Raw genomic sequence first — 27,874 nt, forward strand, 5'->3', positions numbered from 1 at the left:
TTACAAAAGTTCACTTATCGAAGAAATCCAGAAAAGAATTTTGATGATTTTTTTGAGATTTTTGTAAAGTCTACGAACGATGATGTTACCGTTTTCGAGGATGATAAATAAATCTGGTATGTGATGCAAATCTCAGAATTTCATTGTTTCATATTTTGAAAATTGAGAATGTGTAAATTGAGAATTGTTAATAATAAAGTTTTTTTCTTTTATTTTTGAAACAAGCATTTACATTATATTTTTGTTTTTCTATGAGGATAGAAAACAAGTGTAATATTTTTTTAAAGTATTTTTAGCCAAGCTCATTGTCAATGAGTTTGTTATCTTTTTGAAATTCTTATAAACACATTTATTTATTGATATGAAAAGGATAAAAATTTTTTATTTTTCATTTTCTTAAAGTCGATAAAATAGATTAATAATAAATCAAACAAGCGCAGAGGAAATAATTGGCATGTTCGAAATAAAAGTTCAAGCTTTTATTCAATGAAGAATTTATATCGCGCAATATTATATAAAAACCATGAAACGATTATTCATTGATGGAATGCTTTGTATGAAAATAGCTGCAATCAAGTTTTTAATGAATATCATTCATTCAATATTTGTTTCAAATAATAAACTCATATTAATTACTGTCAATATTGGAAAAGATAAAGAAGAAATATTTCAAATGCCAAAGGAAATATATAGTAGATTTGACTATATAGGGTATTAATAAACAGACAAACAGAGATTAAAAAATAGAAAATCAACAATTATTTTTCAAATTTCACATAAGTTTAATATTTTTCTTCTGTCGAATCCGTTTTCAGATTTGTTCATGGAAAAACGCGAAAATCTGAAATTTCAGTTGTGTCATCATTGCAATGCTTTATATATGTGCAATCTTTTTTTTGCAACATAAATATGGAACAAATAATGGGAATCAAAAACGCTTTGATATTTTTTTGAATATGAAAACAGTGCATATATTTTGAATGTTGACAAATAAACTCAGGAGATATGCAGTTTTCTGCAGAAGAACGTGATTTCATAAAAATAAGTTCAAATACAAAAACGTTATTAACTAAGTTTGTTATTTTCATAATTCTAAATGGCATATTCGCAGTTATTGTTAACTTTGAACGGTTTTGTTCCAGAAAAACGAGAGAAGGAAGAAATGAAAAATTAAAGAACAACAGAAAAATCTCCGAAATCATTTCTAACATTCAAAATTTTCATTGATATGTTATCTGAAAATCCACTTTCAGTTGATTCATAATATCTTTGTTGTTATAAAATAAACACAGATAAATCATATTTTATTGAAGAAGTGAGACCAACGAAATTAATTGCTTCAATGATTTTTAGAATTTGAATTTGTAACATTGTTCTTTTTTCCAATATGGGTGGAAAATACGGACTTTCAAGCTTTTTATGCACAAAGCAAGAAAAAATTGTTTCACTTATAACTTTGTTTCGTTTTCTCGGATTTCAAAATAAATTTGATTTTTGTATCCGCAAACATGCATCGTTGAAATCAAAACATAAGTGTTTGTGACATTTCACGAATGCAAAAAAATAAACCCTTTTTTATTGTGTTTTTTGCTAAAAAAAAGTTGACGAAAAGTGCATAATTTTTCATTGAAAATGCCTGAAGTCAAAAATTTCGTCCCATATGAATACTAACGAATGATGTTAATTACCCTTCCATCAATAATAATACATAAATATGAATAATTAATTGAATGAATTAGACTGTTTTTGAAATAAAAAAAGAAAAAACGATTCGAAAAATGAAATGAAATAATTGTGAATACTTGATGTTTTATTATTTGATGAAGTCAAATTTCCCTCCTGCAACAAAAGACGTTGTCTAATTTATCAACTTTTTCTATATGAACTTTTCATTAAATTGGTTGTTATTGTTTCACTGCGAAATATTTTTTAATCCTTTCCTTCATTAATTTTATCGATCTGCATTTTTCATTGACTTCGCATTTTTCATAATTGATAATACTGTGTTGAATTCATTCAAATTATAATGAAACTGATACTTCTTTTCTAAAAAAAAAAAAAAAAAAGCAACACTTCAATAAAAATCAAAAATATAACTCAAAAACAATGAAGATGGCAAAAACATCTGAAAAATATTTCGAAAAGCAAAATTAATCAAATTATTCCAAGTTGAAATCAACAACAAACTCATTTTCTTTATTCACACACATTTATAAAGCACTAATCACATTTTTTCCATAAACTTGTTTGAGCAAGCTCTGATTTTCTTTTCCGTAATTTTTATCGAATATCGGCGAGATATCACCTCCCTGAAAATGCAATATCGAAAAATCGGATATGTCAAACATTTCTTTATGTTTTGCTACTGTTTTTAAAATTATTTGCAAATAGCGAATCTTCTTCTTTGTTTAAAAAAATATTTTTCAAAGGAAAAATTTTATTATGGGCATTGATCAATCGCATAATTTGTTCATTTTCATTTCTCATTAAATGGTGAAAAGTTTTATTCAAATACCTCGGTTTGCTTTTTAGATTTTGTTTCTGTTTCATGAAATATTGCGTGATTTCTTATATTTTATTTAATTAACAAAAACAGTGACGTGATCTTCAAAATTAACAATTCGAAGCAATGCTTTTGAAATAGTTATAAGCTAAGTCAAAACTGTATGTTATATTTTGTTGATTTTATAATCTCTCTTTTATTTTATTAAATAATCTTGAATATTCATTAAATTTTTGATAATAACATGTGTGACTTCAATTTTCTCTCAATATTGCATAGAATTGATATCGTAAAGCGTATACAAAGAAAGATGCTAAGGGAAGCAGCACAAAGCTGGGGGAAGCAGCGCAAAGCTGGAGGAAGCTGGGGGAAGCTGGGGAAGCTGGGGGAAGCTGGGGGAAGCTGGGGAAGCTGGGGAAGCTGGGGGAAGCTGGGGGAAGCTGGGGGAAGCTGGGGGAAGCTGGGGGAAGCTGGGGGAAGCTGGGGGAAGCAATACAAAATGATTTAAAATGTAGTTTTGACACATTAGTTGATTATTAGTTAATAATAATGAAAATTGAAAAAATCGAGATGAGAGAAGTGAGAAGAGAAAGGAGAGAAGAGAGAAATGAAAGGAGAGAAGAGAGAAGAGAGAAAGAAGACAAAAAATAAATATACAGTTATAATTTGTTTTGCTTTTTTTAATTTATTGTTTTTTGTTAATAAATAAAAAATAAAACATTGAACAGCTCTTATTTTTTATTTAATTATTTAATTTGATATTTGCAAAAATTGTTAAAAATTTAACAAATGAATTGGCTGGATTTCTTTGAAATGTGAATGCATCCAGATATTCTTCCAAGTATTTTTTTCTGACTCCATAAGGAGGAAGATATTTTCTTAACAAATACACGTACTTTCAATTCGTTGAGTATGGGCATAGGTCTAAATTGTACCAGTAGTGAATTTTACATTTTTTTATGAAATTTCTATATATTATTGATTATTATAATTATTTAACACTGTAGTATCGAAAAAATTTCAAAAATCTTTGATTAAAAAATAAAATCCAAAACCATTGATCAATCCCATAATAATATTTGTGTATTTTTATTTTGTGTTTTGTGAACGAATAAGAGCTGTTCTTGGACTATTTTCTGCATTCATTGTTTTGTTGTATTTTTTGCATTTCATGCTCTTTTATAAAAAGAACAAATCAGAATCATGTTGTTGATTTTCTTTAAAAATTCAAATTGCAAAATTTGAAATGAATGCATTGAGTAATATTCTAAATATCACAACTGTTTTTATAAAGTTCTTATCTGTGTTCAGAAAAATATATCCACAAAAATTCAATTTCTCTGTATTTCAAAATTGATGTTCCAATAAAAATTTCACTTGTTAAATCCTTCAACTCAATCTTCATCGCTCCGCCATTCCCATTCGCGCACTCACATCCTACCATCGTTGTATTCCACCCCACAAATGTCTCTCCTTCCTTCACTCTTTGCCAATACCATCCCTTCTTTTTCAATCAACTTCACATTTCGAATTGTCACATTTGCCAAAACTCTCTCTTCAGATGCTAATTCAGCTGTTGATGCATCGGTGAACAGCGGTTGAGATATTTTCATGTTTTTGACTCAACATCACTCATTTTCAATCGCGATAGTGCCATCACAAATATCAATGAAGATATATCTCTCTCTTCTGATATTAAAGAATTGATCAGCACATCTTCCAATGAGAGTGAACCACTACCATCAGACACCACAACCACACTCGGCGAAGGATTTATATTTGAGTTACAATCGACTTTCAAATGACTCATTCCAAGATGACCTGTTGACACGCTGAACAGCGTTCCTGCTGCTGATTGGGAAGAAGAAAATGCTCCTGTTCCAATCGAACTCTCCGTCCTTCCTTTCCCAATGATTGAAATCTCCATTGATCCAATATCAATCGTTGTTGTCTCGCTCGTGTGATTTCCTTCCATCAGCGTGACTGATGAGCTCAGCTCTTCCAAGCCCGTCTCCACTGCGTGTCCCACCGTCTTGCAAGGTGCCGACTTGCCCATTCCACACAGCCCACTCGAATCCTTTCCATTCACCCCTACAAACAGAACCTTCGACCATTCGTTCAACAAATCCTTCTTTTCCGTGTGTTGAAATGTCCAACTTGTTGAACTCGAATAATTATATCCATAACATACCCTCCTACTATCTGTATTCGTTGTGTAACATTCATGAAATGGATTTCCTGATGAATTAAAAAGTTCAAAGCGATCATAATACATCACATCGTGGCCATAAGGAGGATTGGCCGAACATTTGCATTCATGAAAGAACAAAAAATAACAATATATTTTATCATTTGGAGTTGTTGGTTGATTTGGATGAAACCAAAATCCTCCTCCATACGCCGCTGCTGAGCATGAAATAAATTGTAAGCTCCTCATTTTGAATTGAGTAATTGGAATGTTAATACAGCGCATTCCTCCACCATCATTTCCAGTAACCGAGCATGAAGTGAAACTGCAGTCAAACACACACGCACTCTCCCCTTCTCCATTTTCTTCTCCAATGCATCCTGTTCTTGAAACCTGAAAATTGTCGATATAAAGTCCTCCTCCATAGCCATTTGCTTTTCAATTCTGGAATTCACATCTGCTGATCAGAACACATGTAGAAATCGTGTTAACACATGTCCCTCCTCCAATCCATGTTCGAACAGTGCATGAGTCGAATGTGTTATTTGCAATGTCAACTGATGAAATATTGAAGCAATTAATTCCTCATCCTGCATAATGGGTATAGCAGTTGCTGAAAGTGCAATGAAAAACTGAAAGTTCTCTATTTCCCTTGTTGTGCATGAAAATAGCCCCTCCACTCGATATCCCATCAGTGAACGAGTCGCTTTCTCCTGTTGTCTTCGATCCACTCCATTCACACCTAATATATGAATTTTCCAAACTTAGAGATCCTCTCTCTTCAGAAACTTCCAATTATCAAATATGCATTATTCTTCTCACATAATTTGAATACAACTTATAAGAAGCAAGTTGATAAAAAGTATTTTATGAAACACGTTGAAATTTATTTATGTGAAATTAAATTTGGTTATTAACAATTTTATTGTCACAACACGTTCATAAAATACGAAATGAAAAAGAAACAAATATTATTATGGGATTGATCAATGTTTTTGGATTTTATTATTAAATCAAAGATTTTTGAAATTTTTTCGATAATATAGTGTTAAATTATTATAATAATCAATGATATATAGAAATTTCATAAAAAAATGTAAAATTCACTACTGGTACAATTTAGACCTATGCCTGAGTATGAGCTTTAGTTATCGGATCAACAAATCTTTTGCTGTGGTTAACTGTTTCGTGAAGATAATCCTTTTCGTTGATTCCGTTATAACCCTTCCAGCAATCTGTAAATATCTTTGTCTTTTTTGAAACATGCTCCTCGATTGATGAATGAAGAATTTCACGAGTTCTCTTTATGACTGGCAATAAAAAAAGCTTTGTTTTTTCTCCTTTTTTCTTTGGCCTCTCTATTCCACCCAATATCCAATTTTGCCTTTTCCCTCTTCCTCTATTGTATTTTCTCTTTGGGAAAACGGCTTCATCAATTTCAACTTCAACATTTTCTCTTCCAATTTTTCCCTTATGTTTCTTTTTGATGAGCGAAATTGTCTGTCTGAAATTTGCAAACATTTTGCTAACTGTAATTGGAGATTTTCCAGTGATAAAAGAACAATGTTTTTGAGACATTCCTGTCCAAAAACACAATGCCATCAAACAAACACAAGAAATTCTTATTTTGAATTGGCTAAAGTGGTTGTTGGCCTTAATGTTAATTTGTTTGTGTCTGCAAACAAATGGCAAAATTTTTTTGAAAAGTTCCATGACTTTAATTTTGTCCCACAAAAGATCATAAAAGATCAAAAAATATCGATTATTCCGTTCCCATTTTAGTTATATAAATGTTATTTGTAGTTATTTATTTCGCTTTTTATAGAAAAATAATAAACAAATTCGTTAATATCATATAATTTTTTATCTTTATTTTGAAATATTCATTTGAAAGATTCTGCTTTCCAGCTATTTCAGTCAAATGAGTTGCATGTTTTTATTTCTTCATTTTCATTTCATCTTTTCGAATATTCGTTATGATTTTATGAACAGGAGCTAAGATTTAATTATTTTCTTTTATGAAAGACAAATAATATTTGATTTTCTTGAATAATTGAATTTTTTTTTTAGAAATTTTCAAACAGAAAAAAATACATCAAAACAACACTCGAAACAATCGAAAGATATTCGAAAAATTGAAAGCGTTGAGCAACAATAAATGTTATCATCCAGAAATGCAACATGAAATGTTATTTTTCAAAACAAATCTTCATTTTTTCAAACTCAAAAATACAATCTCTTCTCTTAAAAAGATTCAAAAATTTTTATATTAAACAACTTGTTTTCATCTCAGTACGTGTTGTTTTCTTCGTCTATTTCACAGTTCTGGAAGTGGAGAAGAGAAGAAGGCTGGATGGGACAAGCAGCCAGTATTCTCTTCATCTTCATCTTCATCATCAGCGCGTAAAATTGATTCTTCGGATGCCTCGGCTGTGGCGGTGTCATACACGTCGGAAGTGGTGATGGACGACATCGAGAGGCAGCTGGAGTGTATGAAAATCACAGACAGTCGTTACTGAGGGAGCAACAGACGCTCGAAAAATATGTTGTGGAGTGACATAGCTGGTTGCATTGCACAAAAGTGTTGTGTGTGAATACGATGTGGAGCTTTCGGAGATGCTTTCGGTTCCGCTGGTGGCGCCTCTTTCGTAGCTTGCAGCGTCGGTGGGCACGAAATCGGGGAGCAAGCGGATCTTTGCATCGGCAGATGTGAATGCAATCTGTTTATAACATTGCAGCTGGCTTTGCGATCACCGCAGTCGATGCGTGTGGTGGTGAGGCTGGACGATGAAGTGATGGGGCGAGGGGTTGCAGTGTGTGAAGTGGGGGGGATTGTGGGGAAAGGGTTGGATGCGGAGAGAATGAGGAAGGAGGAAATGGTTCTATCACCAGCAGCGATTGCGCTGGAGGTGCTGGAGGAGTGGGAAGAGGCAGAGGAAGGAGAAATGGAAGAGACAGAGGGAGGTGATGGGAATGAGGAGAAAGGTGGGCGTCCGATAGCGCACAGAGAGTTTGTGGAGGGAATTAAAGAGAATCAGGGGAAGCTTGAAGAAGCGATTGCACAGCTGGTTGTGGAGGCGCTTGGGCTGAGTCGGCTGAGGTTTGTGAAGGCAAGGACAGCTACTGAGGCGAGCGCAGGCAAAAAGTTTTCAGTGCAACCTGAAATGCGCAATTTTTCTCCAGCAGATGGCATTCGATAGGAGATATCAAGAGCAGAAGAAGTAGCAGATGTGTCTTTAAGAATAACTTCAGATGGAAGTGAAGGAAGTGCGAGGAACAGATGGAAATATAAGTTGATCATTTGACAATAATTGAGGAAAAAGATAAATCCAATGAAGAAGTCTGGTGAAAAAAGTCGTTTGCTTAATGAGGAGTGATAATTAGAAGAGGAGGAAGAGGAGGAAAATGGAGGAAAATTTGAGTTCACCTGGAAGAACGGAGTGACGAGGTTGTTATATCTGATCGAGTGCCGATGAGCAGTGCCTTGACACAAAAAGGCAATCAGCGAATGGTGCGTGTGTGCATTGCAAACGGTCAGACTTTTGATGTGCTGGGCAAGTTGAACATGCAGCTGCCTTGAAGCTGTGCAAAGATGCAGATGAAATGGTGGAGATCCAGTTGAGAAACAAAGTCGAAGAGGAATCAAACTTTAGAGCCGTGTGAGATTTTCATGCAGCATGGGACTAAGAGTGAAGCAGGGATGAAGCAGGCGATTGAGGAAGATTTGGCGGTTCTGTTTTTCGTACTTGTTAAATGGTTCGAGCACAAAGCTGAGGAGAACGAGTTTGTGATTGATATCTTTATTAGCCATAATGAGCTGATCCACATTGCGAATGCGCACTCTTTGATGAAGCAGCGGCTTCTGTGCTGTGGAGTGACAGCGTCGTTAGGTATTGCACATGGATAATTCAGTGAATGTGATGTTCACAACGGAAAAAAGAATTGAAGCTTCGCGGCAGAGCAGGGAAGGAGCAGAAGCATGTAATGCGAAGGTGATTCTGAGCAATTGTTCAGCGACACTATCAGTGCATGCGTTTGAGTGTGTGTTTGATGGGGCGCCTGATGCGGATAAACAGCTGATATGGCTTGGTGAGTGAATGGAGGTGGAGGTGAAGAAGGTATGGATGCGGGTTGATTCAACACGTCAAACAAGAGGCTCGGTACAGAAGAGGTGTTTATTCAGAGAAGACAGTCGAATGTTGTACAAACAATAGGGGAATGCGGCTATGATGCTTAGAACGCCATTTCTGACTGACGACGCTTTCTCGGTGGTTGTTCCGATGGATGCTCCCATGGCATTGAAGATGGCATCAGAGAATCTGCATTATAGTTTTGTTTCTTCTTCTTCGTCGTCGTCATCGTCAATTTCTATTATTTTTGAGTGTCTGTTCCTTCTTCTCATCCTCCTCTTCATCTCAAATTTCTCATCTGTCACATTCCTCTTCTTCTCTCTCTTCATCAGCCTCAGCACATGCATCTCTGGAAGCACTTGCTTTGAACAGCATGTCAAATGAGTGTGTTCTGACGAGTTGCTTGTTGATGTTTCTTGTTTCATTGGCTTTTCGGTATTTGCGTAGCTCCATCGACCTCCTCATCTCCTGATGCGACGAATGGGAAGAGTGTGACGAAGGCATTGGAAGATGTTCATCTTCAAGAAAAGTGGGGGATTTGAACAGACGAGGAGACGAATGGAAGAAGCGCTTCTGCGACGAGGTGTGTGAAGATAAAGAGTATGTTCCAATGAGAAGCGGTGGGGCATCAGCAGTGGAGAAGGAAAGAGGAGCAGACAGAGCTGATGAAAGAGATGAGGAGGAAGTGGTGGAGATGATAACAGACGAAGTGACAGCAGCTGGCAAGTCTGATGAGGTAGTTGGGGCTGCAACAGCAGCAGATTGCTGGAGGCTTCCTGGCTAAGCCAAATGAGACGGGAGGGAAGGAGAGCTTGCCTGTGTGAGTGATTGCTGCGATGTGGCTGAGGAAGTGCGAGTGTGGAGAGAGTTTGTGTTCTGAGAGGAAGACAACGATTGAGACTGAGACTGAGATTGAGATTGTGATGAAGACTGAGGCTGAGGTTGTCTGGTGAGTGCAGGGCCTGGCGATGTGGATATAGACATCTGCTGGATGGGCTGAGAGAAGGAAAGAAGAGCAGAGAAAGAGGACGAAGCAAGAGATGTTGGAGAAGTCAGAGAGGCCAAGGAAGAAGAAGAAGAGGAAGAAAAAGGTGGAAGGGAAGAAGAAGACGACAACGAAGAAGAAGAAGAAAATGTGATGGATGCAGTCGAAGATACCCCAAGCCCAATCGTCGGAGCCAACAGTGATGAAGACACAGAAGACGATGTGTTATCAAAGAAAGAGCGAAGCGTGGCTAACTCAAAAGTGGTAGAAAATGGAGTGTTTGAGGTGCTTATCTCAGAGCGGTGAGCTGTTGATGAGTGCGTGCGTGCTATTATAGTGGTTGTTTGAGTGATGGCTGGTACAGGGAAGGTGAGGGCAGTGGCTGAGACGGAGGAAAAGGAGGATACTGTTAATGAAGGAGAAATAGATATAGAACAAGAAAAAGAACAAGAAGAAGAACAACAAGAAGAAGAAGATGATGATGATGAAGAGATATTGAAAATGGAGTGAAGAGGAAGGGAAGATGGAAGAGAGAAGATGAGTTTTGATAATTCTGTTTCAATACTTGCTGTTATCATCGATGAATTGGATGTTTCACTTGAATCGGAGACTGACCAGCCACTTTGATCATCACTTCCTCGGATTTCATGCTTCTGTCCAGTAAAGTCCAATTCATCACTCATCAAAATCATTCCACTCACAGTCACTTTCTTTGGCCCTGTTTGCCTTGTGAAGCAGTGTTTCATTGTCAAACAAGGGAATTGGACGATTCCACAATGTGAGTGATCAGATGCCTCGATGTTATTCACATGTATTTCTTCTGGAGTAGGAATGAGATAGATGCACAGAGGGATAGCCACACTGTTGTTTCCGTTGTCATATCCCCTCACTCTGTCAACAGAATTCAAAGAGGCTGTAACACATGTAATATTTTGTGATTTTGCAGTCACTTCCAGATTTGGTGAAATGACAAAAATATCTCTTCCCCATTTGGCTGTATTTGTTCCGAATGAAAACAATATCAGGAAATTTGTATTCTCATTCATCAATTGAAGAAAAATTCCTCCTCCAAGACCATTTGATGCAGAGCAATAGCATCCATCACACATCCCGCCTTTCACTTTCACTTCATTTCCATTCCCAACACATAGCATCATTGATCATCAATTCTCTGAATTCACACTTCAATATCCTGATATTGCTCTCGAATTCTGATCTTTATTTGTATTGTTATTGAAGAAACAAATGTTGGCTATCAACTGCGAACTTTTCAATAAAAAAAGCATGTTTGAATAATAAATTAAAAAATTATATTTATATGTTAAAATTGAATGGAAACCACTAAACTTATCCGATTAACAGTTGCATCGTATATGTGTGTTCTATCTTCGCAATCATGTTGAGTTCAGGCTCATAATGCAAATGAAAAATACTAAACAAATGAAATTTTGAATTAACATTGAAAATCAAGTTTGTCAGGATAAAGAATCGAAACATACCTTGCACTTTTTATAAATAAACAATTGCAAAGTGGTTCAATCAAATGATGCTCTTTTTCATTGAAAAACTGATATTTAAATTTTGATCAAAAAATATGATACATAATTTTTTGATTCATAATATTTTTTCTCATTTAGATGTTTGCAATAAACCAACAAACATTGTTGTGTAAGTTAGTTTTAATAATTAGAATTATGGAAACGGAATGATAATAAATTAACTTCCACGGGTCAAATTTTTGATCTGATGTTACTTTTCAAAAAAATTCAGACAAATCTTGTTGCGTTATCCTCTAAAACATACAATTTCATATTTCTTTTGCATTTCCAGCAATATTTGTTTTTTTTAAGTATCATATTCTCCAATAGCCAGTTAACTGTTTCTTTTTCTGTTGAAAAGATTCGAAATAACTTCTTAAAGTATGTTCTCGATTCTTTTTGATTTTGCATAAGAAATATAAATTGATCAGCTTTTAAACAACAAAGCAAAAGTTATGGAAATCCAGCCAATTCATTTGTTAAATTTTTAACAATTTTTGCAAATATCAAATTAAATAATTAAATAAAAAATAAGAGCTGTTCAATGTTTTATTTTTTATTTATTAACAAAAAACAATAAATTAAAAAAAGCAAAACAAATTATAACTGTATATTTATTTTTTGTCTTCTTTCTCTCTTCTCTCTTCTCTCCTTTCATTTCTCTCTTCTCTCCTTTCTCTTCTCACTTCTCTCATCTCGATTTTTTCAATTTTCATTATTATTAACTAATAATCAACTAATGTGTCAAAACTACATTTTAAATCATTTTGTATTGCTTCCCCCAGCTTCCCCCAGCTTCCCCCAGCTTCCCCCAGCTTCCCCCAGCTTCCCCCAGCTTCCCCCAGCTTCCCCCAGCTTCCTCCAGCTTTGCGCTGCTTCCCCCAGCTTTGTGCTGCTTCCCTTAGCATCTTTCTTTGTATACGCTTTACGATATCAATTCTATGCAATATTGAGAGAAAATTGAAGTCACACATGTTATTATCAAAAATTTAATGAATATTCAAGATTATTTAATAAAATAAAAGAGAGATTATAAAATCAACAAAATATAACATACAGTTTTGACTTAGCTTATAACTATTTCAAAAGCATTGCTTCGAATTGTTAATTTTGAAGATCACGTCACTGTTTTTGTTAATTAAATAAAATATAAGAAATCACGCAATATTTCATGAAACAGAAACAAAATCTAAAAAGCAAACCGAGGTATTTGAATAAAACTTTTCACCATTTAATGAGAAATGAAAATGAACAAATTATGCGATTGATCAATGCCCATAATAAAATTTTTCCTTTGAAAAATATTTTTTTAAACAAAGAAGAAGATTCGCTATTTGCAAATAATTTTAAAAACAGTAGCAAAACATAAAGAAATGTTTGACATATCCGATTTTTCGATATTGCATTTTCAGGGAGGTGATATCTCGCCGATATTCGATAAAAATTACGGAAAAGAAAATCAGAGCTTGCTCAAACAAGTTTATGGAAAAAATGTGATTAGTGCTTTATAAATGTGTGTGAATAAAGAAAATGAGTTTGTTGTTGATTTCAACTTGGAATAATTTGATTAATTTTGCTTTTCGAAATATTTTTCAGATGTTTTTGCCATCTTCATTGTTTTTGAGTTATATTTTTGATTTTTATTGAAGTGTTGCTTTTTTTTTTTTTTTTAGAAAAGAAGTATCAGTTTCATTATAATTTGAATGAATTCAACACAGTATTATCAATTATGAAAAATGCGAAGTCAATGAAAAATGCAGATCGATAAAATTAATGAAGGAAAGGATTAAAAAATATTTCGCAGTGAAACAATAACAACCAATTTAATGAAAAGTTCATATAGAAAAAGTTGATAAATTAGACAACGTCTTTGTTGCAGGAGGGAAATTTGACTTCATCAAATAATAAAACATCAAGTATTCACAATTATTTCATTTCATTTTTCGAATCGTTTTTCTTTTTTTATTTCAAAAACAGTCTAATTCATTCAATTAATTATTCATATTTATGTATTATTATTGATGGAAGGGTAATTAACATCATTCGTTAGTATTCATATGGGACGAAATTTTTGACTTCAGGCATTTTCAATGAAAAATTATGCACTTTTCGTCAACTTTTTTTTAGCAAAAAACACAATAAAAAAGGGTTTATTTTTTTGCATTCGTGAAATGTCACAAACACTTATGTTTTGATTTCAACGATGCATGTTTGCGGATACAAAAATCAAATTTATTTTGAAATCCGAGAAAACGAAACAAAGTTATAAGTGAAACAATTTTTTCTTGCTTTGTGCATAAAAAGCTTGAAAGTCCGTATTTTCCCCCATATTGGAAAAAAGAACAATGTTACAAATTCAAATTCTAAAAATCATTGAAGCAATTAATTTCGTTGGTCTCACTTCTTCAATAAAATATGATTTATCTGTGTTTATTTTATAACAACAAAGATATTATGAATCAACTGAAAGTGGATTTTCAGATAACATATCAATGAAAATTTTGAATGTTAGAAATGATTTCGGAGATTTTTCTGTTGTTCTTTAATTTTTCATTTCTTCCTTCTCTCGTTTTTCTGGAACAAAACCGTTCAAAGTTAACAATAACTGCGAATATGCCATTTAGAATTATGAAAATAACAAACTTAGTTAATAACGTTTTTGTATTTGAACTTATTTTTATGAAATCACGTTCTTCTGCAGAAAACTGCATATCTCCTGAGTTTATTTGTCAACATTCAAAATATATGCACTGTTTTCATATTCAAAAAAATATCAAAGCGTTTTTGATTCCCATTATTTGTTCCATATTTATGTTGCAAAAAAAAGATTGCACATATATAAAGCATTGCAATGATGACACAACTGAAATTTCAGATTTTCGCGTTTTTCCATGAACAAATCTGAAAACGGATTCGACAGAAGAAAAATATTAAACTTATGTGAAATTTGAAAAATAATTGTTGATTTTCTATTTTTTAATCTCTGTTTGTCTGTTTATTAATACCCTATATAGTCAAATCTACTATATATTTCCTTTGGCATTTGAAATATTTCTTCTTTATCTTTTCCAATATTGACAGTAATTAATATGAGTTTATTATTTGAAACAAATATTGAATGAATGATATTCATTAAAAACTTGATTGCAGCTATTTTCATACAAAGCATTCCATCAATGAATAATCGTTTCATGGTTTTTATATAATATTGCGCGATATAAATTCTTCATTGAATAAAAGCTTGAACTTTTATTTCGAACATGCCAATTATTTCCTCTGCGCTTGTTTGATTTATTATTAATCTATTTTATCGACTTTAAGAAAATGAAAAATAAAAAATTTTTATCCTTTTCATATCAATAAATAAATGTGTTTATAAGAATTTCAAAAAGATAACAAACTCATTGACAATGAGCTTGGCTAAAAATACTTTAAAAAAATATTACACTTGTTTTCTATCCTCATAGAAAAAACAAAAATATAATGTAAATGCTTGTTTCAAAAATAAAAGAAAAAAACTTTATTATTAACAATTCTCAATTTACACATTCTCAATTTTCAAAATATGAAACAATGAAATTCTGAGATTTGCATCACATACCAGATTTATTTATCATCCTCGAAAACGGTAACATCATCGTTCGTAGACTTTACAAAAATCTCAAAAAAATCATCAAAATTCTTTTCTGGATTTCTTCGATAAGTGAACTTTTGTAAATAATTGGACAAATACAGTCAAAACCGGATATAATCACATCGAATACAATCACATTCGTTAATAGTCACATTTTTCCATGCACCGACATTTTTGGCCTATTTTTCATTCATTTTCCATCGAATATAATCACAAAGATGAAAATATATAATCACATTTCAAATTATAATGGGTGATTTTTTCAATGAAAAATCGGTTTTTTGATCAAAAATTTCAAAAAATCGATTTTTCAAAATAATGTTAAAATAAGTCTGAATAACATAATAAAACAATAAAAATTGTTATTTCTATTGAAAATTGTGTATTTGTCATGTTTTTTCAAAAATAAAAAAATTGACCCAAAATTAATTATTTCAAAAATAAAATTTCATTTTTTTCTGTGTTTAGTCACATCGCTTATAATCATAATCGGATATAGTCACAAAAAGTCCTGCAAAAACCGATGTGATTATATCCGGTTTTGACTGTACTTCCTTTGAACACCATGTCGAGGAAGAAAATGCCTTAAAAGTGACCAAGCTCCTTCGATTCTATTTGTATGGCACTTTGTTAATGGATCAACAAAGTGATTTTTGTGATACACAGTTCGATGGACAAAACCAAGAGTGTCCAATGAACTGTATGCTTTCCAACAATCAGTGTTCATTATTGTGTTCTTTTTGACTTTTTGTTCAATAAGTGATTGCAAAACTGGTTTTGTGCGATTCGGTACAATTGATAAAAACATATTGCCCCTTCCTTTTGTTGCAACAGGTCTTTCAACACCACCAACAATCCATAACAATGGTTTCCTTCTCCCAACTTTGAATTTTCTTCTGTAAAAAGCTGTTTCATCAATTTCTACAGTTTTATTTTCTCCTCCTGTTTTGAAAGGATGTTGTTGTTGATGAAAAACGATAGCTTTCCGAAATAAAGTGAAAAGCTTAGTAATTGTGGAAATACTGACTGACGCCAAAATTGCAGCTTGCAGCTGCTCCAAAAGCAACCAAAAATAAAGTGCAATAATACATATTTTTCTCAGAGGAAATTTTATTTTTTCAAAAATGGCATAACTCCTCAATGATTTTTTGCAGTGTTTGCATCTGAAATTGTAGTAATTTCCTTTTTCAAGTTAAAGATTCATGTGTTTTTAGCACTTCCAGCAGTATAACGATGATTTTATGTAATTATTGTTTTGAAGCCACGTAATAGTCTTCAACTCGTCCTGAAATAATTCGTTAAGCTCCGATAAATGTCTTTTTTCGTCTGTTTTGAAAGGCATTTAAAAATAAGTGAATCTGAAATATTTATTAAGGGTTTGCTCCCTGAAATTTTTATTATTCCTGAGATTTTTGTAATTTATTTATCTCTCCTTTTTCGTTAAATAAATACATTTTTTATTGAAATAGAATAAAAAATAAACTTCTGTTTTCCATAAAAAAGTTTTCAATTCCAAAGTCGCTGAAATCATTTCTTACCACTTTTATTTATTTATGTGATCCACCTGATGTTTAATTTATATTTGTTTGCAACGGAACACAAATAGCATTATTTGTTACTTTATAATTGAAAAATATTTATTTTGCATTTTTTTTTTCAAACATTCACTTTTTTAGATATATTAATGTTTATTTTTTTTTAGCAACGATCATAATATCATTTTATGAACAAAATTCGCATAGTTTAACATTGATAAAGCAAAAAAAGCTCGATGTTAAGAAACAAAAACAATGCACAATATAAAAGTTTGTGTTTTGTTCTGAAAAAATGAATTGTTAAAATGAGTATTTATTTGTCTTTCAAGTTTATTTGATAAATCACATTTAAAAGTGATTGAAGATTAGATGTGAAGCAGAACGAGAAGGAGAGGAAGCACTGTTTGTATGGAATGCGAAAGAAGGGATGGGAATGAATGGAAGCTGGATAGAAGGTGGAGCGATAATGAATGTGAAATCTCCAATATCAGTGACAAATGGAGTTGAATTGGAGTTTTTGAATAGCAGAGTGAGCGGAGTGACAGTGGAAGGTGGAAGTGGAAAAGGAGGATGCATTGGTACTGAGATAAAAGAAGGAGGTAGCGCGATTGTGAATAACTGCAGTTTTTCATCAACATGCACAGGTGGAGGTGGGACGAAAGGAGGAGGGATGATGATTTCAGTTGAGTGTGGAGGAAGTTTGGAGATTAAAAGCGTAACATTCACAGGATGCCAGGTGCCAACAGAGGACAGCTTGCAGAAAGGAAGGGGAATTGGAGGAGGGATGTTTGTGAGTTTGGATGAGATGATTGAATCATTTTCGTTGGGGAGCGTGATATTTGAAAGATGCAATGCTTGGAAAGGAAAGAAAACATTTGTTTCAGGATGGGATTTGAGTGAGATTGTGAAGAAGGAGCACTTGAAATGGGAGATGAGTCCAGAGGAGTTGGAGTCATTGGATGAATTGTGTGGATGGGAGAGGAAGACAACAGGAGAGGAGGGATATGTGATCCCATTGGTTGTGTATTTGTGGAGTAATTGGAGTGGGGATGGGTTTGTATCAGTTGAGAAAGGAGGAGATTTCAGTGGGTGTGGGTTTTCTGAGGCTCCATGTTTATCGATTGACCACTTGATATCACTTCGATGCCCAACACTTGGAGAAGGGGAAACACACATCAGCATTGTGGGATCAGGGCTGTTGAGCCATTCCATTTCATTTTCTTTTATTTCATCATCAATTTCAGGGTCACAAAAAGTGGTGATTGAAGGGACAAAGAAAGGAACAAGTGTGACAATCAGTGATGAAGATGAGAATGATTTGGATGACGGTTCAATGATCTCATCGAATGTGAGTCTGTCATTTGTGAATGTTTCATTCACAAAACCCAGCATCACCACCCATCATGAAGTATTTATTGAATCCTCAGGAACAAGTTCATTATTGTCGGTTGCTGATTGTTCATTTGGTTCATTGACAGGATTGACAGAGACAGCAGGATATTGCCTGATGAGAGTGAATGGAAAAAGTCTTGCAATTGAGGATTTCATGCTTTCTGAGTTGAATGTGGCAAAAGGGTTTGTGGAGTTTGGAGCAGAAATGGAGGTGATTTCAGTTGTGAATGTTTCAATATCGAACACAACAATATCAGTGTGTAGCATGATCACGCTGACTGAGGGATCACACAATTTCCAATTCACAAAAAGAAAAGAAAGAAACGTGAACAAAATTGAGAGTGAATGAGTCAACATTCACAAACATCACATGCTTTGAGAACAGAGCATGCATGATGAGTGTGGGATCATTTTCATCTGGGATGGAATGTGAGATCGAAGGGTGTGCGCTGACGAAGTGCATGAGTGAGAGGAGCAAAGAAGGAGGAGGGATGAAGATGTGTTTGAAGAGAGGGGAATTAGAATTGAAAGTGAGAGGATGCTCGTTGGTGATGTGTATGTACTCGACAGCGGATGGGAGAGGAGGAGGACTGATAATTGTTGCACTTGACCCGAAGGGCAGAGGAGCAGGTGCATTTGGGGGTTTTGGAGTGAGGCTGGAGGGGATGCGATTCATGATGAATGATGCGCATGAGGGGAAGGATGTGTTCATCAGATGTGACTCTATTGACTTGCTGCTGAATGTGAGATTGTTTGATATGGACTTCAGCCAGGATGCTTTGAAGTCGAATAACTCGATTTGCGGGAGGGATGATATCGAAAAGGTTGATGTTGATCTGATTTCGCTGATCACATTCCTTTATTCGGTGCAGGTGTTTGTGAATGCAAATGGAAGCGATAGCACGCAGTGCGGAGCACAGGAGAAGCCAAACCAAAGCATTTGGTGGAGAGTTCGGCATATCTGAAGGAGTGTTGCGAATTTGATTTTTATTAATGGAGAACATATGATTTGTGGAGAGTGTGTGAGATTGGAGATTTATATGTGAAATCATTGAAAAGAGCGCAGGCATCCATTCATTTCGAATGAAAGATAGAAAAAACATCAGAGGAGGACAGCATCATGAAGTTTGTGAAAGAGAGTGCAGTGGAGAGATGTATTTTTGTGTTTGGGGAGATGTTTGGGTGAGATGGGGAAAGCATTGTCAAAGAGAAGGATTGGTGATTGGAGATTTCGGAGTGTTTGTTCAGCTCATGTGGGAAAGGGCAAGTTATGAAGAGCAGGATTGTGAGTGTGGAGAGCAGAGAGCTGAAAATTGCAGAAACAATATTTTACGAGATTTGCACCACAGAACCACTTCTATCATCAACATAAGAGGGAAAGATTGTGGTTTTTGATACAAACATTTCAGAGATTGTTAGTAAATGAGAAGTGATTCGCATCGGAGGGAAGGTTGATATGGAGATGAAGGATGTGAGTTTTGAGAATAACTCTGTTTGTGGGAATGAGAGTGTGATGAAGATGAAAAAAGCCGAAAAGAGAATGAATGTGCTGAACTGCTCTTTTTTACTTAATGCAAGGGCACGAACGAAAGAGGGAGAATTTTGAAGATTTGTGAGTGTGTGGATGTACTGATTGAATCATGTTTGTTTGATGGGAGTGCATAAGTGAGAAATAAACTTCATTTAAATGTGGAAGAAAAAGAGATATGCAGATGGGTGGATCTCTTGTTGATGCTGTGAAGAGTTCTATTTTGATGAAAGATTAAACAATATCTCATTTGCCAGATGGTGGAATAACAATGAGTGGAGAAAGAATTAGAATTGAAGCAGAAAACACTTATCATAATTTTCTGAGACTTTTTCACTTTGCTGAAACTACTATTAACAAATCATTTTGTCACAAATCACCATGTGTCCAAATTTTTTTGAAAAGTTCATTTTGTTTAATTTTTATAATAGAATAAAAAATAACTTTTTTCGATCAAATCACTGTTTTTTCTCATGAAGCTACAATTTAATGGAAAAAATTTACACTATCAAATAATAGATACAATAACAGCAAAACTTGGTGAGAGGGAACAGAAATTTTTTCGAAATATGAATATTCATGTTTTTGAAAATTAAACATAAGGAACTTTTCAAATCTATCAAGACATCTTATTCCAATATCAAAAGGAATCCACAATAAAAAAAATCTCTTCCACGAAACGTTGATATTCAACGATTGAATGTTTCTTTCAAACAGCCTCTTCAACCTTTCTTCTCTCCACTTCAATCACTTTATGACACTCACAAATACTCTCCTTCACTCATCTTCAACACTGATGAATCCTCATTTCGTCTCTCCGACTCCACAAAACAACTAGCCGTTCCTCCTTCAGACGGTCCAGTTGGGTTTTCAAAAGCTCCAATCAACATGCCAAGCGCCACATCGTGCGTTGCGGTTGCAACTGATGGTTATTCTTTGAATAGCATCGTTTTATGGCCTTCAAAGAAAATTCCAGCCGAACTGCGTGTGATGCTCAGCTCAAAAATAAGCATTTGGGAAGACAACGATGGCTGGATGACCGACGCAATATTAAGAAGATACGCAGAAGATGTTCTCCTTCCAGGAATCGTGGAAAGACGAACTCTTTTGAACAAAGATGTTGAAAGATGCCTTCTTCTGCTGGACTCTCATCCATCGAGAGTTCAGCCTGACATTTGGTGAAAATTCTTTGATGCCTCCATCGACGTGGTAACTTTCATCCCTCACAACACATACCTCACTCAGTCTCTCAACCGTGGAGTATTTGCTTTCTTCAAAAAATGTTTTTACAAGAAATATTTGGGTAATAATTATTGAAATCATATTTTTCCTGTCAAAATTTTCTGTTTGAATTTGCGTCACCTATATTTTTCAATGAACACTTCAATGTGAAAACACTGTTGTATTTCAAATCTGCTTTCATATCCATATCAAACTTTGACTAGTGTTATAATTCTGAAACATTTATTATCAAAAAGAACATTATTTCGAAATTAACGAAAAACTTTTCAAAAAACAATTCCCCGAAAAAAGTTATGATTTCAGAAACAATCACCCATTTCGTCACTTCTTCGTCATCTGTCTCTCTTCGAATAAAAGCAATTGCAGATGCCCTTTCTCAGGCTTTGCAAACAGCATTATTGACTGAAACAATGGTTTCATCGTTCATCAAAAGTGGAGTGTTATCAAGCCAATGGCATGCTGTACTTTCCACTAAACCTGATGAGCCTTCTGTCACACTGAAGATAAAGAACCACAGATTTGATTTTCATGGAAAAATAATTACCGACCAAGATTTTTTGGATGAATGGAGAAATCAAATGAAAATGAAAGAAGAGAAGACAATGAATGATGATAATGAAAAAGCTGTGGAAAAAAAATTGTTTGATGACGAAAAACCAAAGAAAAGGAAAACTCCACGAAAAAAAGTTTTTTTGATGATAATTCTGTAGATGAAAAAAAACAAGAAAATTCCAGAAAAATAGTCAAGAGAGAGATGATTAACTATATTTATTACTAGTGTCCTTTTTTTTTTTTTTGATACAAATATGCTTTCGTGAAATAAAAATTTTTTTATTTTTTCATTCCCATATGTGTAATTATTTTTGAAATCATATTATCTCAATCAAATATTTTCGTTTTGAATTCATTTTGAATATCAACAAAAAAACACATAAAAACATGCATAGGCTTAATCAAAATATCTTCATTTTCATTGAAGTGAAAACATTTGTTATCAAAACAGTTGTGACAATTTTAGCATTTGATAACAAAATCTCTTCTCAAAAACTTTTAATCTTTGAAAAATCGACACCCCGAAAAAAGATATGATTTCAAAAATAATCACCCATATAAAAAAATATCCGGATAAAAAAACTACCCTATTTTATTTTTGAAAATCTTTGAATTCAATATTCGAGTGTTTTCATTTTAGAAAATATTGAAGGAACAATTTCATAAAAAGATATAAAAAATTCGTAATTGTTTTTTATTCTCAATTAACAGGGAAAAAAAGAAATATAGTTTTTTATTTCTTATTTGTTAATATGAGAAAGTCCAATTGCTCTATGAATTTTTGCAAATGGGTGATTATTTTTGAAAACATAACTTTTTTCGGGGAGCTTATTTTTTCAGATATTGTTTGTATTTGGGAAGAGATTTTGTGTTCAAATGCAAAATTCATCATGACTGGTTTTATAACAATTTTTTCAGCACATATAAAAAGGCTGATGTCTATTATTTGTCTTTTCATTTTTCAGCGTATTTTTTTTTTTTTTTTTTTTTTTTTTTTTTTTTTTTTCGATATTCGAGGGAAACTTACGAACCGTAATTTTTGATTGAAGAAATATGCTTTCAAAAATTATTACACATATTTTTTTATTCAAAATCACAATTCGAACTGTTTTTGATTTTTCAGAAAACAACACTCATCAAAATGATCAAATGAAATACAAAAATAATTAGTATTATCAATACATCTTAAATACCAAATGTTGTTATATTATTAATTCAATTTTATATGTTGATAATTATGGAGCCAAAGGTCATAAAATTCTTAAATCTGAAACATATGAAAAAAAACGTAAAATACTTTCGGAATATGCACACTTCTGGAAAAATGTTTTTTATCCCATTTGAAAATCATGTCACAAAAAATTCTTTATAAATACAACAAAAAAACTTGAATAAAACACGATATTTATTTTCGATTCAAAAATGGGTTTCAACAAAGATATGGGTGATTATTTTTGAAATCATAACTATTTTCGGGGAATTGATATTTCAAAGGTTGTTTGTCTTTGACAAAAAATATTTTCTTTCAAATGAAAAATGTTTTGCTTTTTTTAAGGAGCCAATGTTTGAGATTTGTTCATAACAAAATATTCAATAAATGAAAGATAATATTTAGGTATTCATTTGATTATACACAATCCGAATTTTTTTCCTAAAATTTTTATAGAAAAAACATGAAATCAAAAATAATCACACATGTGGAATTCTTGTTGCATTAGAGTTTTTGAAAATTTATAATGATTTTTTCAATTCAAAATATGAACAACTGTGTTGAAGAAGATATCGAACCTTTCACAAGCAATGTTAAAAAAGATTATTTCTTTTTCTTTTTTTCTTTGCTTTTTCTTTTATCTTTTATGGATCACCTGAGATTGAAATAAATGAAACAAATTCACTTTCGTTTTATGACAAACATCTAGTGAACGATCAATTGATTCATCATGAATTTGGATCACATCAGTTAATCAAAGGTTCAATATTTAATGGTGGTACTTTTTATTTCGGGTAATCTGACATTGAAAATTTAAACAATTCAAATGATGTATATAATGGAGAAATAGATATGGAATCCATCAACGAAAATTTTTCTCATTCATCATTCAAAGATATTAAAAGCACATATGGGTCAAATGGTGATGATCAGGATCAATGGCTTTTAACATCAAAAGACACATCGATCGGCCAGAATTCAGCGCCTACAAGCTGTTATCCTTTACAGAATTTTGGTAATACCTGTTATTTGGCTTCTTTGATTCAAGTGTTCAGATCAATATATCAATATTTTGATCACTTCGAAGTTAAAAATGTATCAAAGAATTCATATTTTGACAACTTAATTCAACTTGTTTCGACATATAAAGAGCAGTAAATGCGGTTTCAACTCAAACATCAACTCAAAATGTACACTATCATTTGTCAAACTATGGGAAAATGAACACCGTTTTTTCAAAGGAAATCAGCAAGAATTCTATGAGGCATTTCTGAATATCTTCAGTGATTTCTCATATACAACTCCAGCCCTTTCAAAAGAAATGTGTGTTCAGATTAATTTCGCCAAAAAGTACTCAGTTTGTGACAGTTTTTCATTCGGTTTTTTAGAAACCTCTCCAATTATTCATTTGAATGGTGATGATATTGTCAAATCATTGTACAAATGGGGGAAAATACGGATTATCAAGCTTTTTATGCACAAGGCATAGAAAAATTGCATCGCTCATAACTTTATTTCACTTTCTCAGATTTCATAATAAATTTGATTATCATATCCGTAAACATGCATCGTTGATATTAAAGCATCAAGTTTTCCAACATTTCACGAATGGTAAAAAATGGACACATTTTTATTGTGTATTTTGACAAGAAAAAGTTAATGAAAAGTGTATATTTTTTTAATGAAATTACCTGAAGTGACATATTTTGCCCCATATCTTTCCAGTACATTCCATCAAATCATTTCAACAAAGATACATTTTTTCAAAAATACAAACAAAACACTAATCATTTCTTTATTTTCAATTTTATTCAGTTTCCTAATATTTTAGCCATTTCGTTTTATTCTAAAAATGTCAACAGAGAGAACATGTTGAATACACGTTTTTGTCTGTTATTTTCTAAAGAAAAAGAGGGCTATAAATGTTGCAGTTGATTTATTGAAATGAGCATTAATCAACAGTTTGGTTTCTTTTTTATTCTTTTAAGGTAATAACGAAACCTGGCATTTTTTCACTATATCCATGAATCAAATTGAAGTGATCGTTCCTTCATCTAGTCATGAAGGTTTTTACTTTTTTTTTTTTTTTTTTTTTTTTTTTTTTTTTTTTTTTTTTTTCTTTTCATTATTAATATTAATTTTTTTTTTTTATTTTGCTGTAGAATTTCAATAATACAACAAAATATAATATCCATCATTCGAAAAATTTTAAAAAATTCAAAAAGAATTGAGTTCTGAAAAAAAAACATTGACATTTCGAAACATATTCACTATTTACAAAACATTTATTTCAGGATGTCAGTATGTTGAAAGCATTGAAAAAGTTATTACGTTTAATCACACTCGAATGATGAACAATTTAATATCAATGAATGGATTTGTCAAGAGTTGTGAAATCAAATGGTTATTATTTTGAAATTGTTAAAAAAAATGAATGGAACAATGGTATTTTCAAGATTTTTTCGAATGAACTTCGAATTCAATAATTTAATCAAGATTCTATAAAAATATATTTCAAGTATTTGCTTTAGGTTTTTTGCTTTGCAAACCACAATTTGAGAAATAAATGGTCTAGCTTTGAACAATAAATGACCTGAACAATTAATACCCATTTGATAAAAAAAATAATGCAGATTCAGAAATATAAAAAAATTAAAAAAAAATAAATAAAAATAAAAAAATAAAATAAAAAAAAAATAAAAAAACGAAGTGCATACAGCTGAACCACCATAACCTGATTAAAATCAAAATGTTGATGTGATGCTTCCTCAAATTGAATTCCAAAATAAAAAGAGAAAAAGATGGAGCCCTGCAACAAATCCACCGAATCCAACAAAAATTCAAAAGCCTTTCGTTCAATTGACAGAAAATATGAGGAATATGCTGAAGCAAGACAAAAATGAAAAAAAGACGTTGTTCATTCAATTGAAAAAATACAACATTGGTATTTCCACTTCATCAAGATTTGTAAATGAAGTTCAACCACCCAAACCACGTGGAGTGCATGTCAATGAAAGAATTACGTCAGACGCATCATAGAAAATGGCAAAAATGATACTTGAAAACCCAACAATTACTGTACGAGAATTATCAGAATCCGTGTCAGATCTTTGCTAGTCAAGACCTTCAATTTCCACGATTCCAAGACATGTTTAATCAAACAAAATGATTGAACATGGATGTTCGAAGTTCGCAATTAAAATGTCGCACAAATATGAAAATGCAAGAGCTAGTCCTGCTGCAATAGAACAACCAAATGAACACTCCAAGAAAATCATGCAAAACTTAGCGGAAGGAAAAATTATGAATTACATTGATGAGACAAGATTAAAAACTTTTGAGCTTCAAACTGAAGGAAGATCTCCTGTCGGAATAAGATTCATTCAGTTCAGAGACAAAACAAATGTTGAAACTGCAACTGCAATCGCAGCAATCATCGAATAACTTGGGATTCCTCATCTAACATTTGTTGAAGGGAGCTTTAATGAAGATATCTCACAAGTATTTCTCCATTCATTGATGACAAAATTGAAACCGTTCAAATCGGAATCATGTGTATTCGTTATGGATAACGTTGGATTGCACAAAACAGAGAAAGTTAGAAATTTCATTACATCAAAGAATTATCAAACACTTAACACTGCTCCAAACAGTTGAGAGCTGAATCCAATTGAATATGTGTACAAAATTTGGAAGTTACGATTAAAGATACCTTCAAACATTCACACAAGCGCTCAACTGGTCGTGTTTCTTGCAGACTCGTTGAGAATAATAAAAAGAAAAGATGTTAATAGGTTCATAAAATATGTGCAATCACATTTCATTCCATGAGCTCAACAAGGAAAAGACTTGTGCGATTCATGCTGCAAATTGATTTCTGATTTCGATGAATTGAAAGAATAAGAAATCACTGAAAACAATTGTGAAAATCTAAAATGTTCTTTATTAATCAATTTTGCTGCAATTTTTTCATCTCACAATAAAGTTAATTTTTGATAGTATTTTTAACTCTTAAACAAATTTTTTTTTTATTCGTTTCTTTTCAATATAAAAAGAAGCTCAGAAAAAAGAAAACAATATTATTATTTCATTTTAATCATTTTTATATTTCTCCAAAATTCAAATTTGAGAGAAAAAAAACTTTATAAACCAAATATTGAAAATATAATCAAAAATAATGTTCACGTTTTGTTTAATGATCATTCTTAATCATATTTTTATTAATATAATAAAAAAATACTCACAAATAAATTATGACAAACAACAACTTCTTGCAATAACATTCTTTATTCAAAAAATAATTAATCATTTTTATAAATTTAAAAGAAAAACGAGTCAATTTTAAAAAATCTGAAAATCCAACCACAAATATTAAATGAATAATTAGTGATTTATTTTTTCCGAAAATATTTTAAATCAACAATTTTAATAATTATTCAAAAAGAATTGAAAAAGAAAAAATTGAAATAATAAAAATTATAAAACCTAATTTTAACATCAATTTTCTTTTAAATTCTAGATATAATGAAACATATAATGTCATAACACAAAAAATGAATTCTTTATATATTATTTATTTATTCTTAATGGAAATGTTTAATCTTATATAAAACAGAATTAATTATTTAGTTTATTCAATGTATTGATTAATTGTGAAATCAGGAATGAATTTAAATTGTATATTAGATAAGTGATATTTCGATCAATTTTTCATTCAGCAATGATAAAATCATTTTATTTTGAAAAAGTGTAATGATAAAATTTTGATGAAAATGGATTCGCTCCTTGAAACATGAAGTTGAAAATAAGTGAAAAATGAATTTTTAAGAAAATATGTGATGAAAGTTATAAATTTGTTTTTGCACTTTGTTGAGAGTCATGACAAATGAAACTTTTGCAGGAAATTGAATTTTCTTCATCGAAAACAAAATTGTATTATCTCTAAAAGTTAGCAACATTGGAGATATTATTAATTTTCTTTGTTTTGTACAATCCGGAAATATTAATGAGCAATCAATTAAATTTTCACCTTTCATTTCCACAATCAGTCTTGTTCGGTTGCATAAACCATTTGACATGTCCAGATTGCGCATCAGAATGACTATTGCCCCCACCTTTAATTTCAGTTCATGTGGAGGAAGTCCCGAAGGAGTTAAATTGTTGATGAATTCAGTTGTGAAAGAAACTCTGTTATGAATTGGATTATAAAATTCGACTGAGTCAATGCTTGTGTAAGTTTATGTTCAGAATGAATCAAATTCAAAATTTCATCATTGATTTTTGAAGTTGTCTTCATTTTTCGTTCATAAAATACATCTTTCTAACAAATTATCGTGATTGCTTGTATTACAGTTATCATCAGAGATATTGAATATCAGCTTCAGATCCATCTCGATTAGGTCAATCAATATTATCCATTTATTAATATCTGATGGTT

General features: G+C 32.3%; 7 protein-coding genes across 7 annotated transcripts; 5 read left to right on the forward strand and 2 right to left on the reverse strand.

Moving 5' to 3' along the window:
* Positions 1-2,490: 2,490 nt before the first annotated feature.
* MONOS_17957 (uncharacterized protein) lies at positions 2,491-3,011 on the forward strand (the record flags this gene model as incomplete). Its single annotated transcript, XM_067870929.1, has 2 exons — positions 2,491-2,519; positions 2,783-3,011. 2 exons carry the CDS (start codon positions 2,491-2,493, stop codon positions 3,009-3,011), a joined length of 258 nt encoding a protein of 85 aa, XP_067722977.1.
* A 1,101-nt stretch (positions 3,012-4,112) lies between these two features.
* On the reverse strand, positions 4,113-4,559 carry MONOS_12789 (uncharacterized protein; the record flags this gene model as incomplete). The annotated part of the gene is made up of 1 exon (XM_067865434.1): positions 4,113-4,559. The coding sequence occupies one exon, from the start codon at positions 4,557-4,559 to the stop codon at positions 4,113-4,115; it is 447 nt and encodes a 148-aa protein (XP_067722978.1).
* A 1,695-nt stretch (positions 4,560-6,254) lies between these two features.
* MONOS_12788 (uncharacterized protein) lies at positions 6,255-7,891 on the forward strand (the record flags this gene model as incomplete). The annotated part of the gene is made up of 3 exons (XM_067865433.1): positions 6,255-6,358; positions 7,015-7,181; positions 7,344-7,891. 3 exons carry the CDS (start codon positions 6,255-6,257, stop codon positions 7,889-7,891), a joined length of 819 nt encoding a protein of 272 aa, XP_067722979.1.
* Positions 7,892-8,361: 470 nt separating this feature from the next.
* Positions 8,362-8,598, forward strand: MONOS_12787 (uncharacterized protein; the record flags this gene model as incomplete). Its single annotated transcript, XM_067865432.1, has 1 exon — positions 8,362-8,598. The coding sequence occupies one exon, from the start codon at positions 8,362-8,364 to the stop codon at positions 8,596-8,598; it is 237 nt and encodes a 78-aa protein (XP_067722980.1).
* Positions 8,599-9,601: 1,003 nt separating this feature from the next.
* On the reverse strand, positions 9,602-10,963 carry MONOS_12786 (uncharacterized protein; the record flags this gene model as incomplete). The annotated part of the gene is made up of 1 exon (XM_067865431.1): positions 9,602-10,963. The coding sequence occupies one exon, from the start codon at positions 10,961-10,963 to the stop codon at positions 9,602-9,604; it is 1,362 nt and encodes a 453-aa protein (XP_067722981.1).
* A 5,977-nt stretch (positions 10,964-16,940) lies between these two features.
* On the forward strand, positions 16,941-18,254 carry MONOS_12790 (uncharacterized protein; the record flags this gene model as incomplete). The annotated part of the gene is made up of 1 exon (XM_067865436.1): positions 16,941-18,254. One exon carries the CDS (start codon positions 16,941-16,943, stop codon positions 18,252-18,254), a length of 1,314 nt encoding a protein of 437 aa, XP_067722982.1.
* Positions 18,255-18,300: 46 nt separating this feature from the next.
* Positions 18,301-18,870, forward strand: MONOS_12791 (uncharacterized protein; the record flags this gene model as incomplete). The annotated part of the gene is made up of 1 exon (XM_067865437.1): positions 18,301-18,870. One exon carries the CDS (start codon positions 18,301-18,303, stop codon positions 18,868-18,870), a length of 570 nt encoding a protein of 189 aa, XP_067722983.1.
* Between the last annotated feature and the right edge of the window lie 9,004 nt (positions 18,871-27,874).

Source organism: Monocercomonoides exilis, assembly GCF_001643675.1.
Source record: "Monocercomonoides exilis strain PA203 chromosome Unknown scaffold39-1025343, whole genome shotgun sequence".
Classification (NCBI taxonomy): domain Eukaryota; phylum Preaxostyla; order Oxymonadida; family Polymastigidae; genus Monocercomonoides; species Monocercomonoides exilis.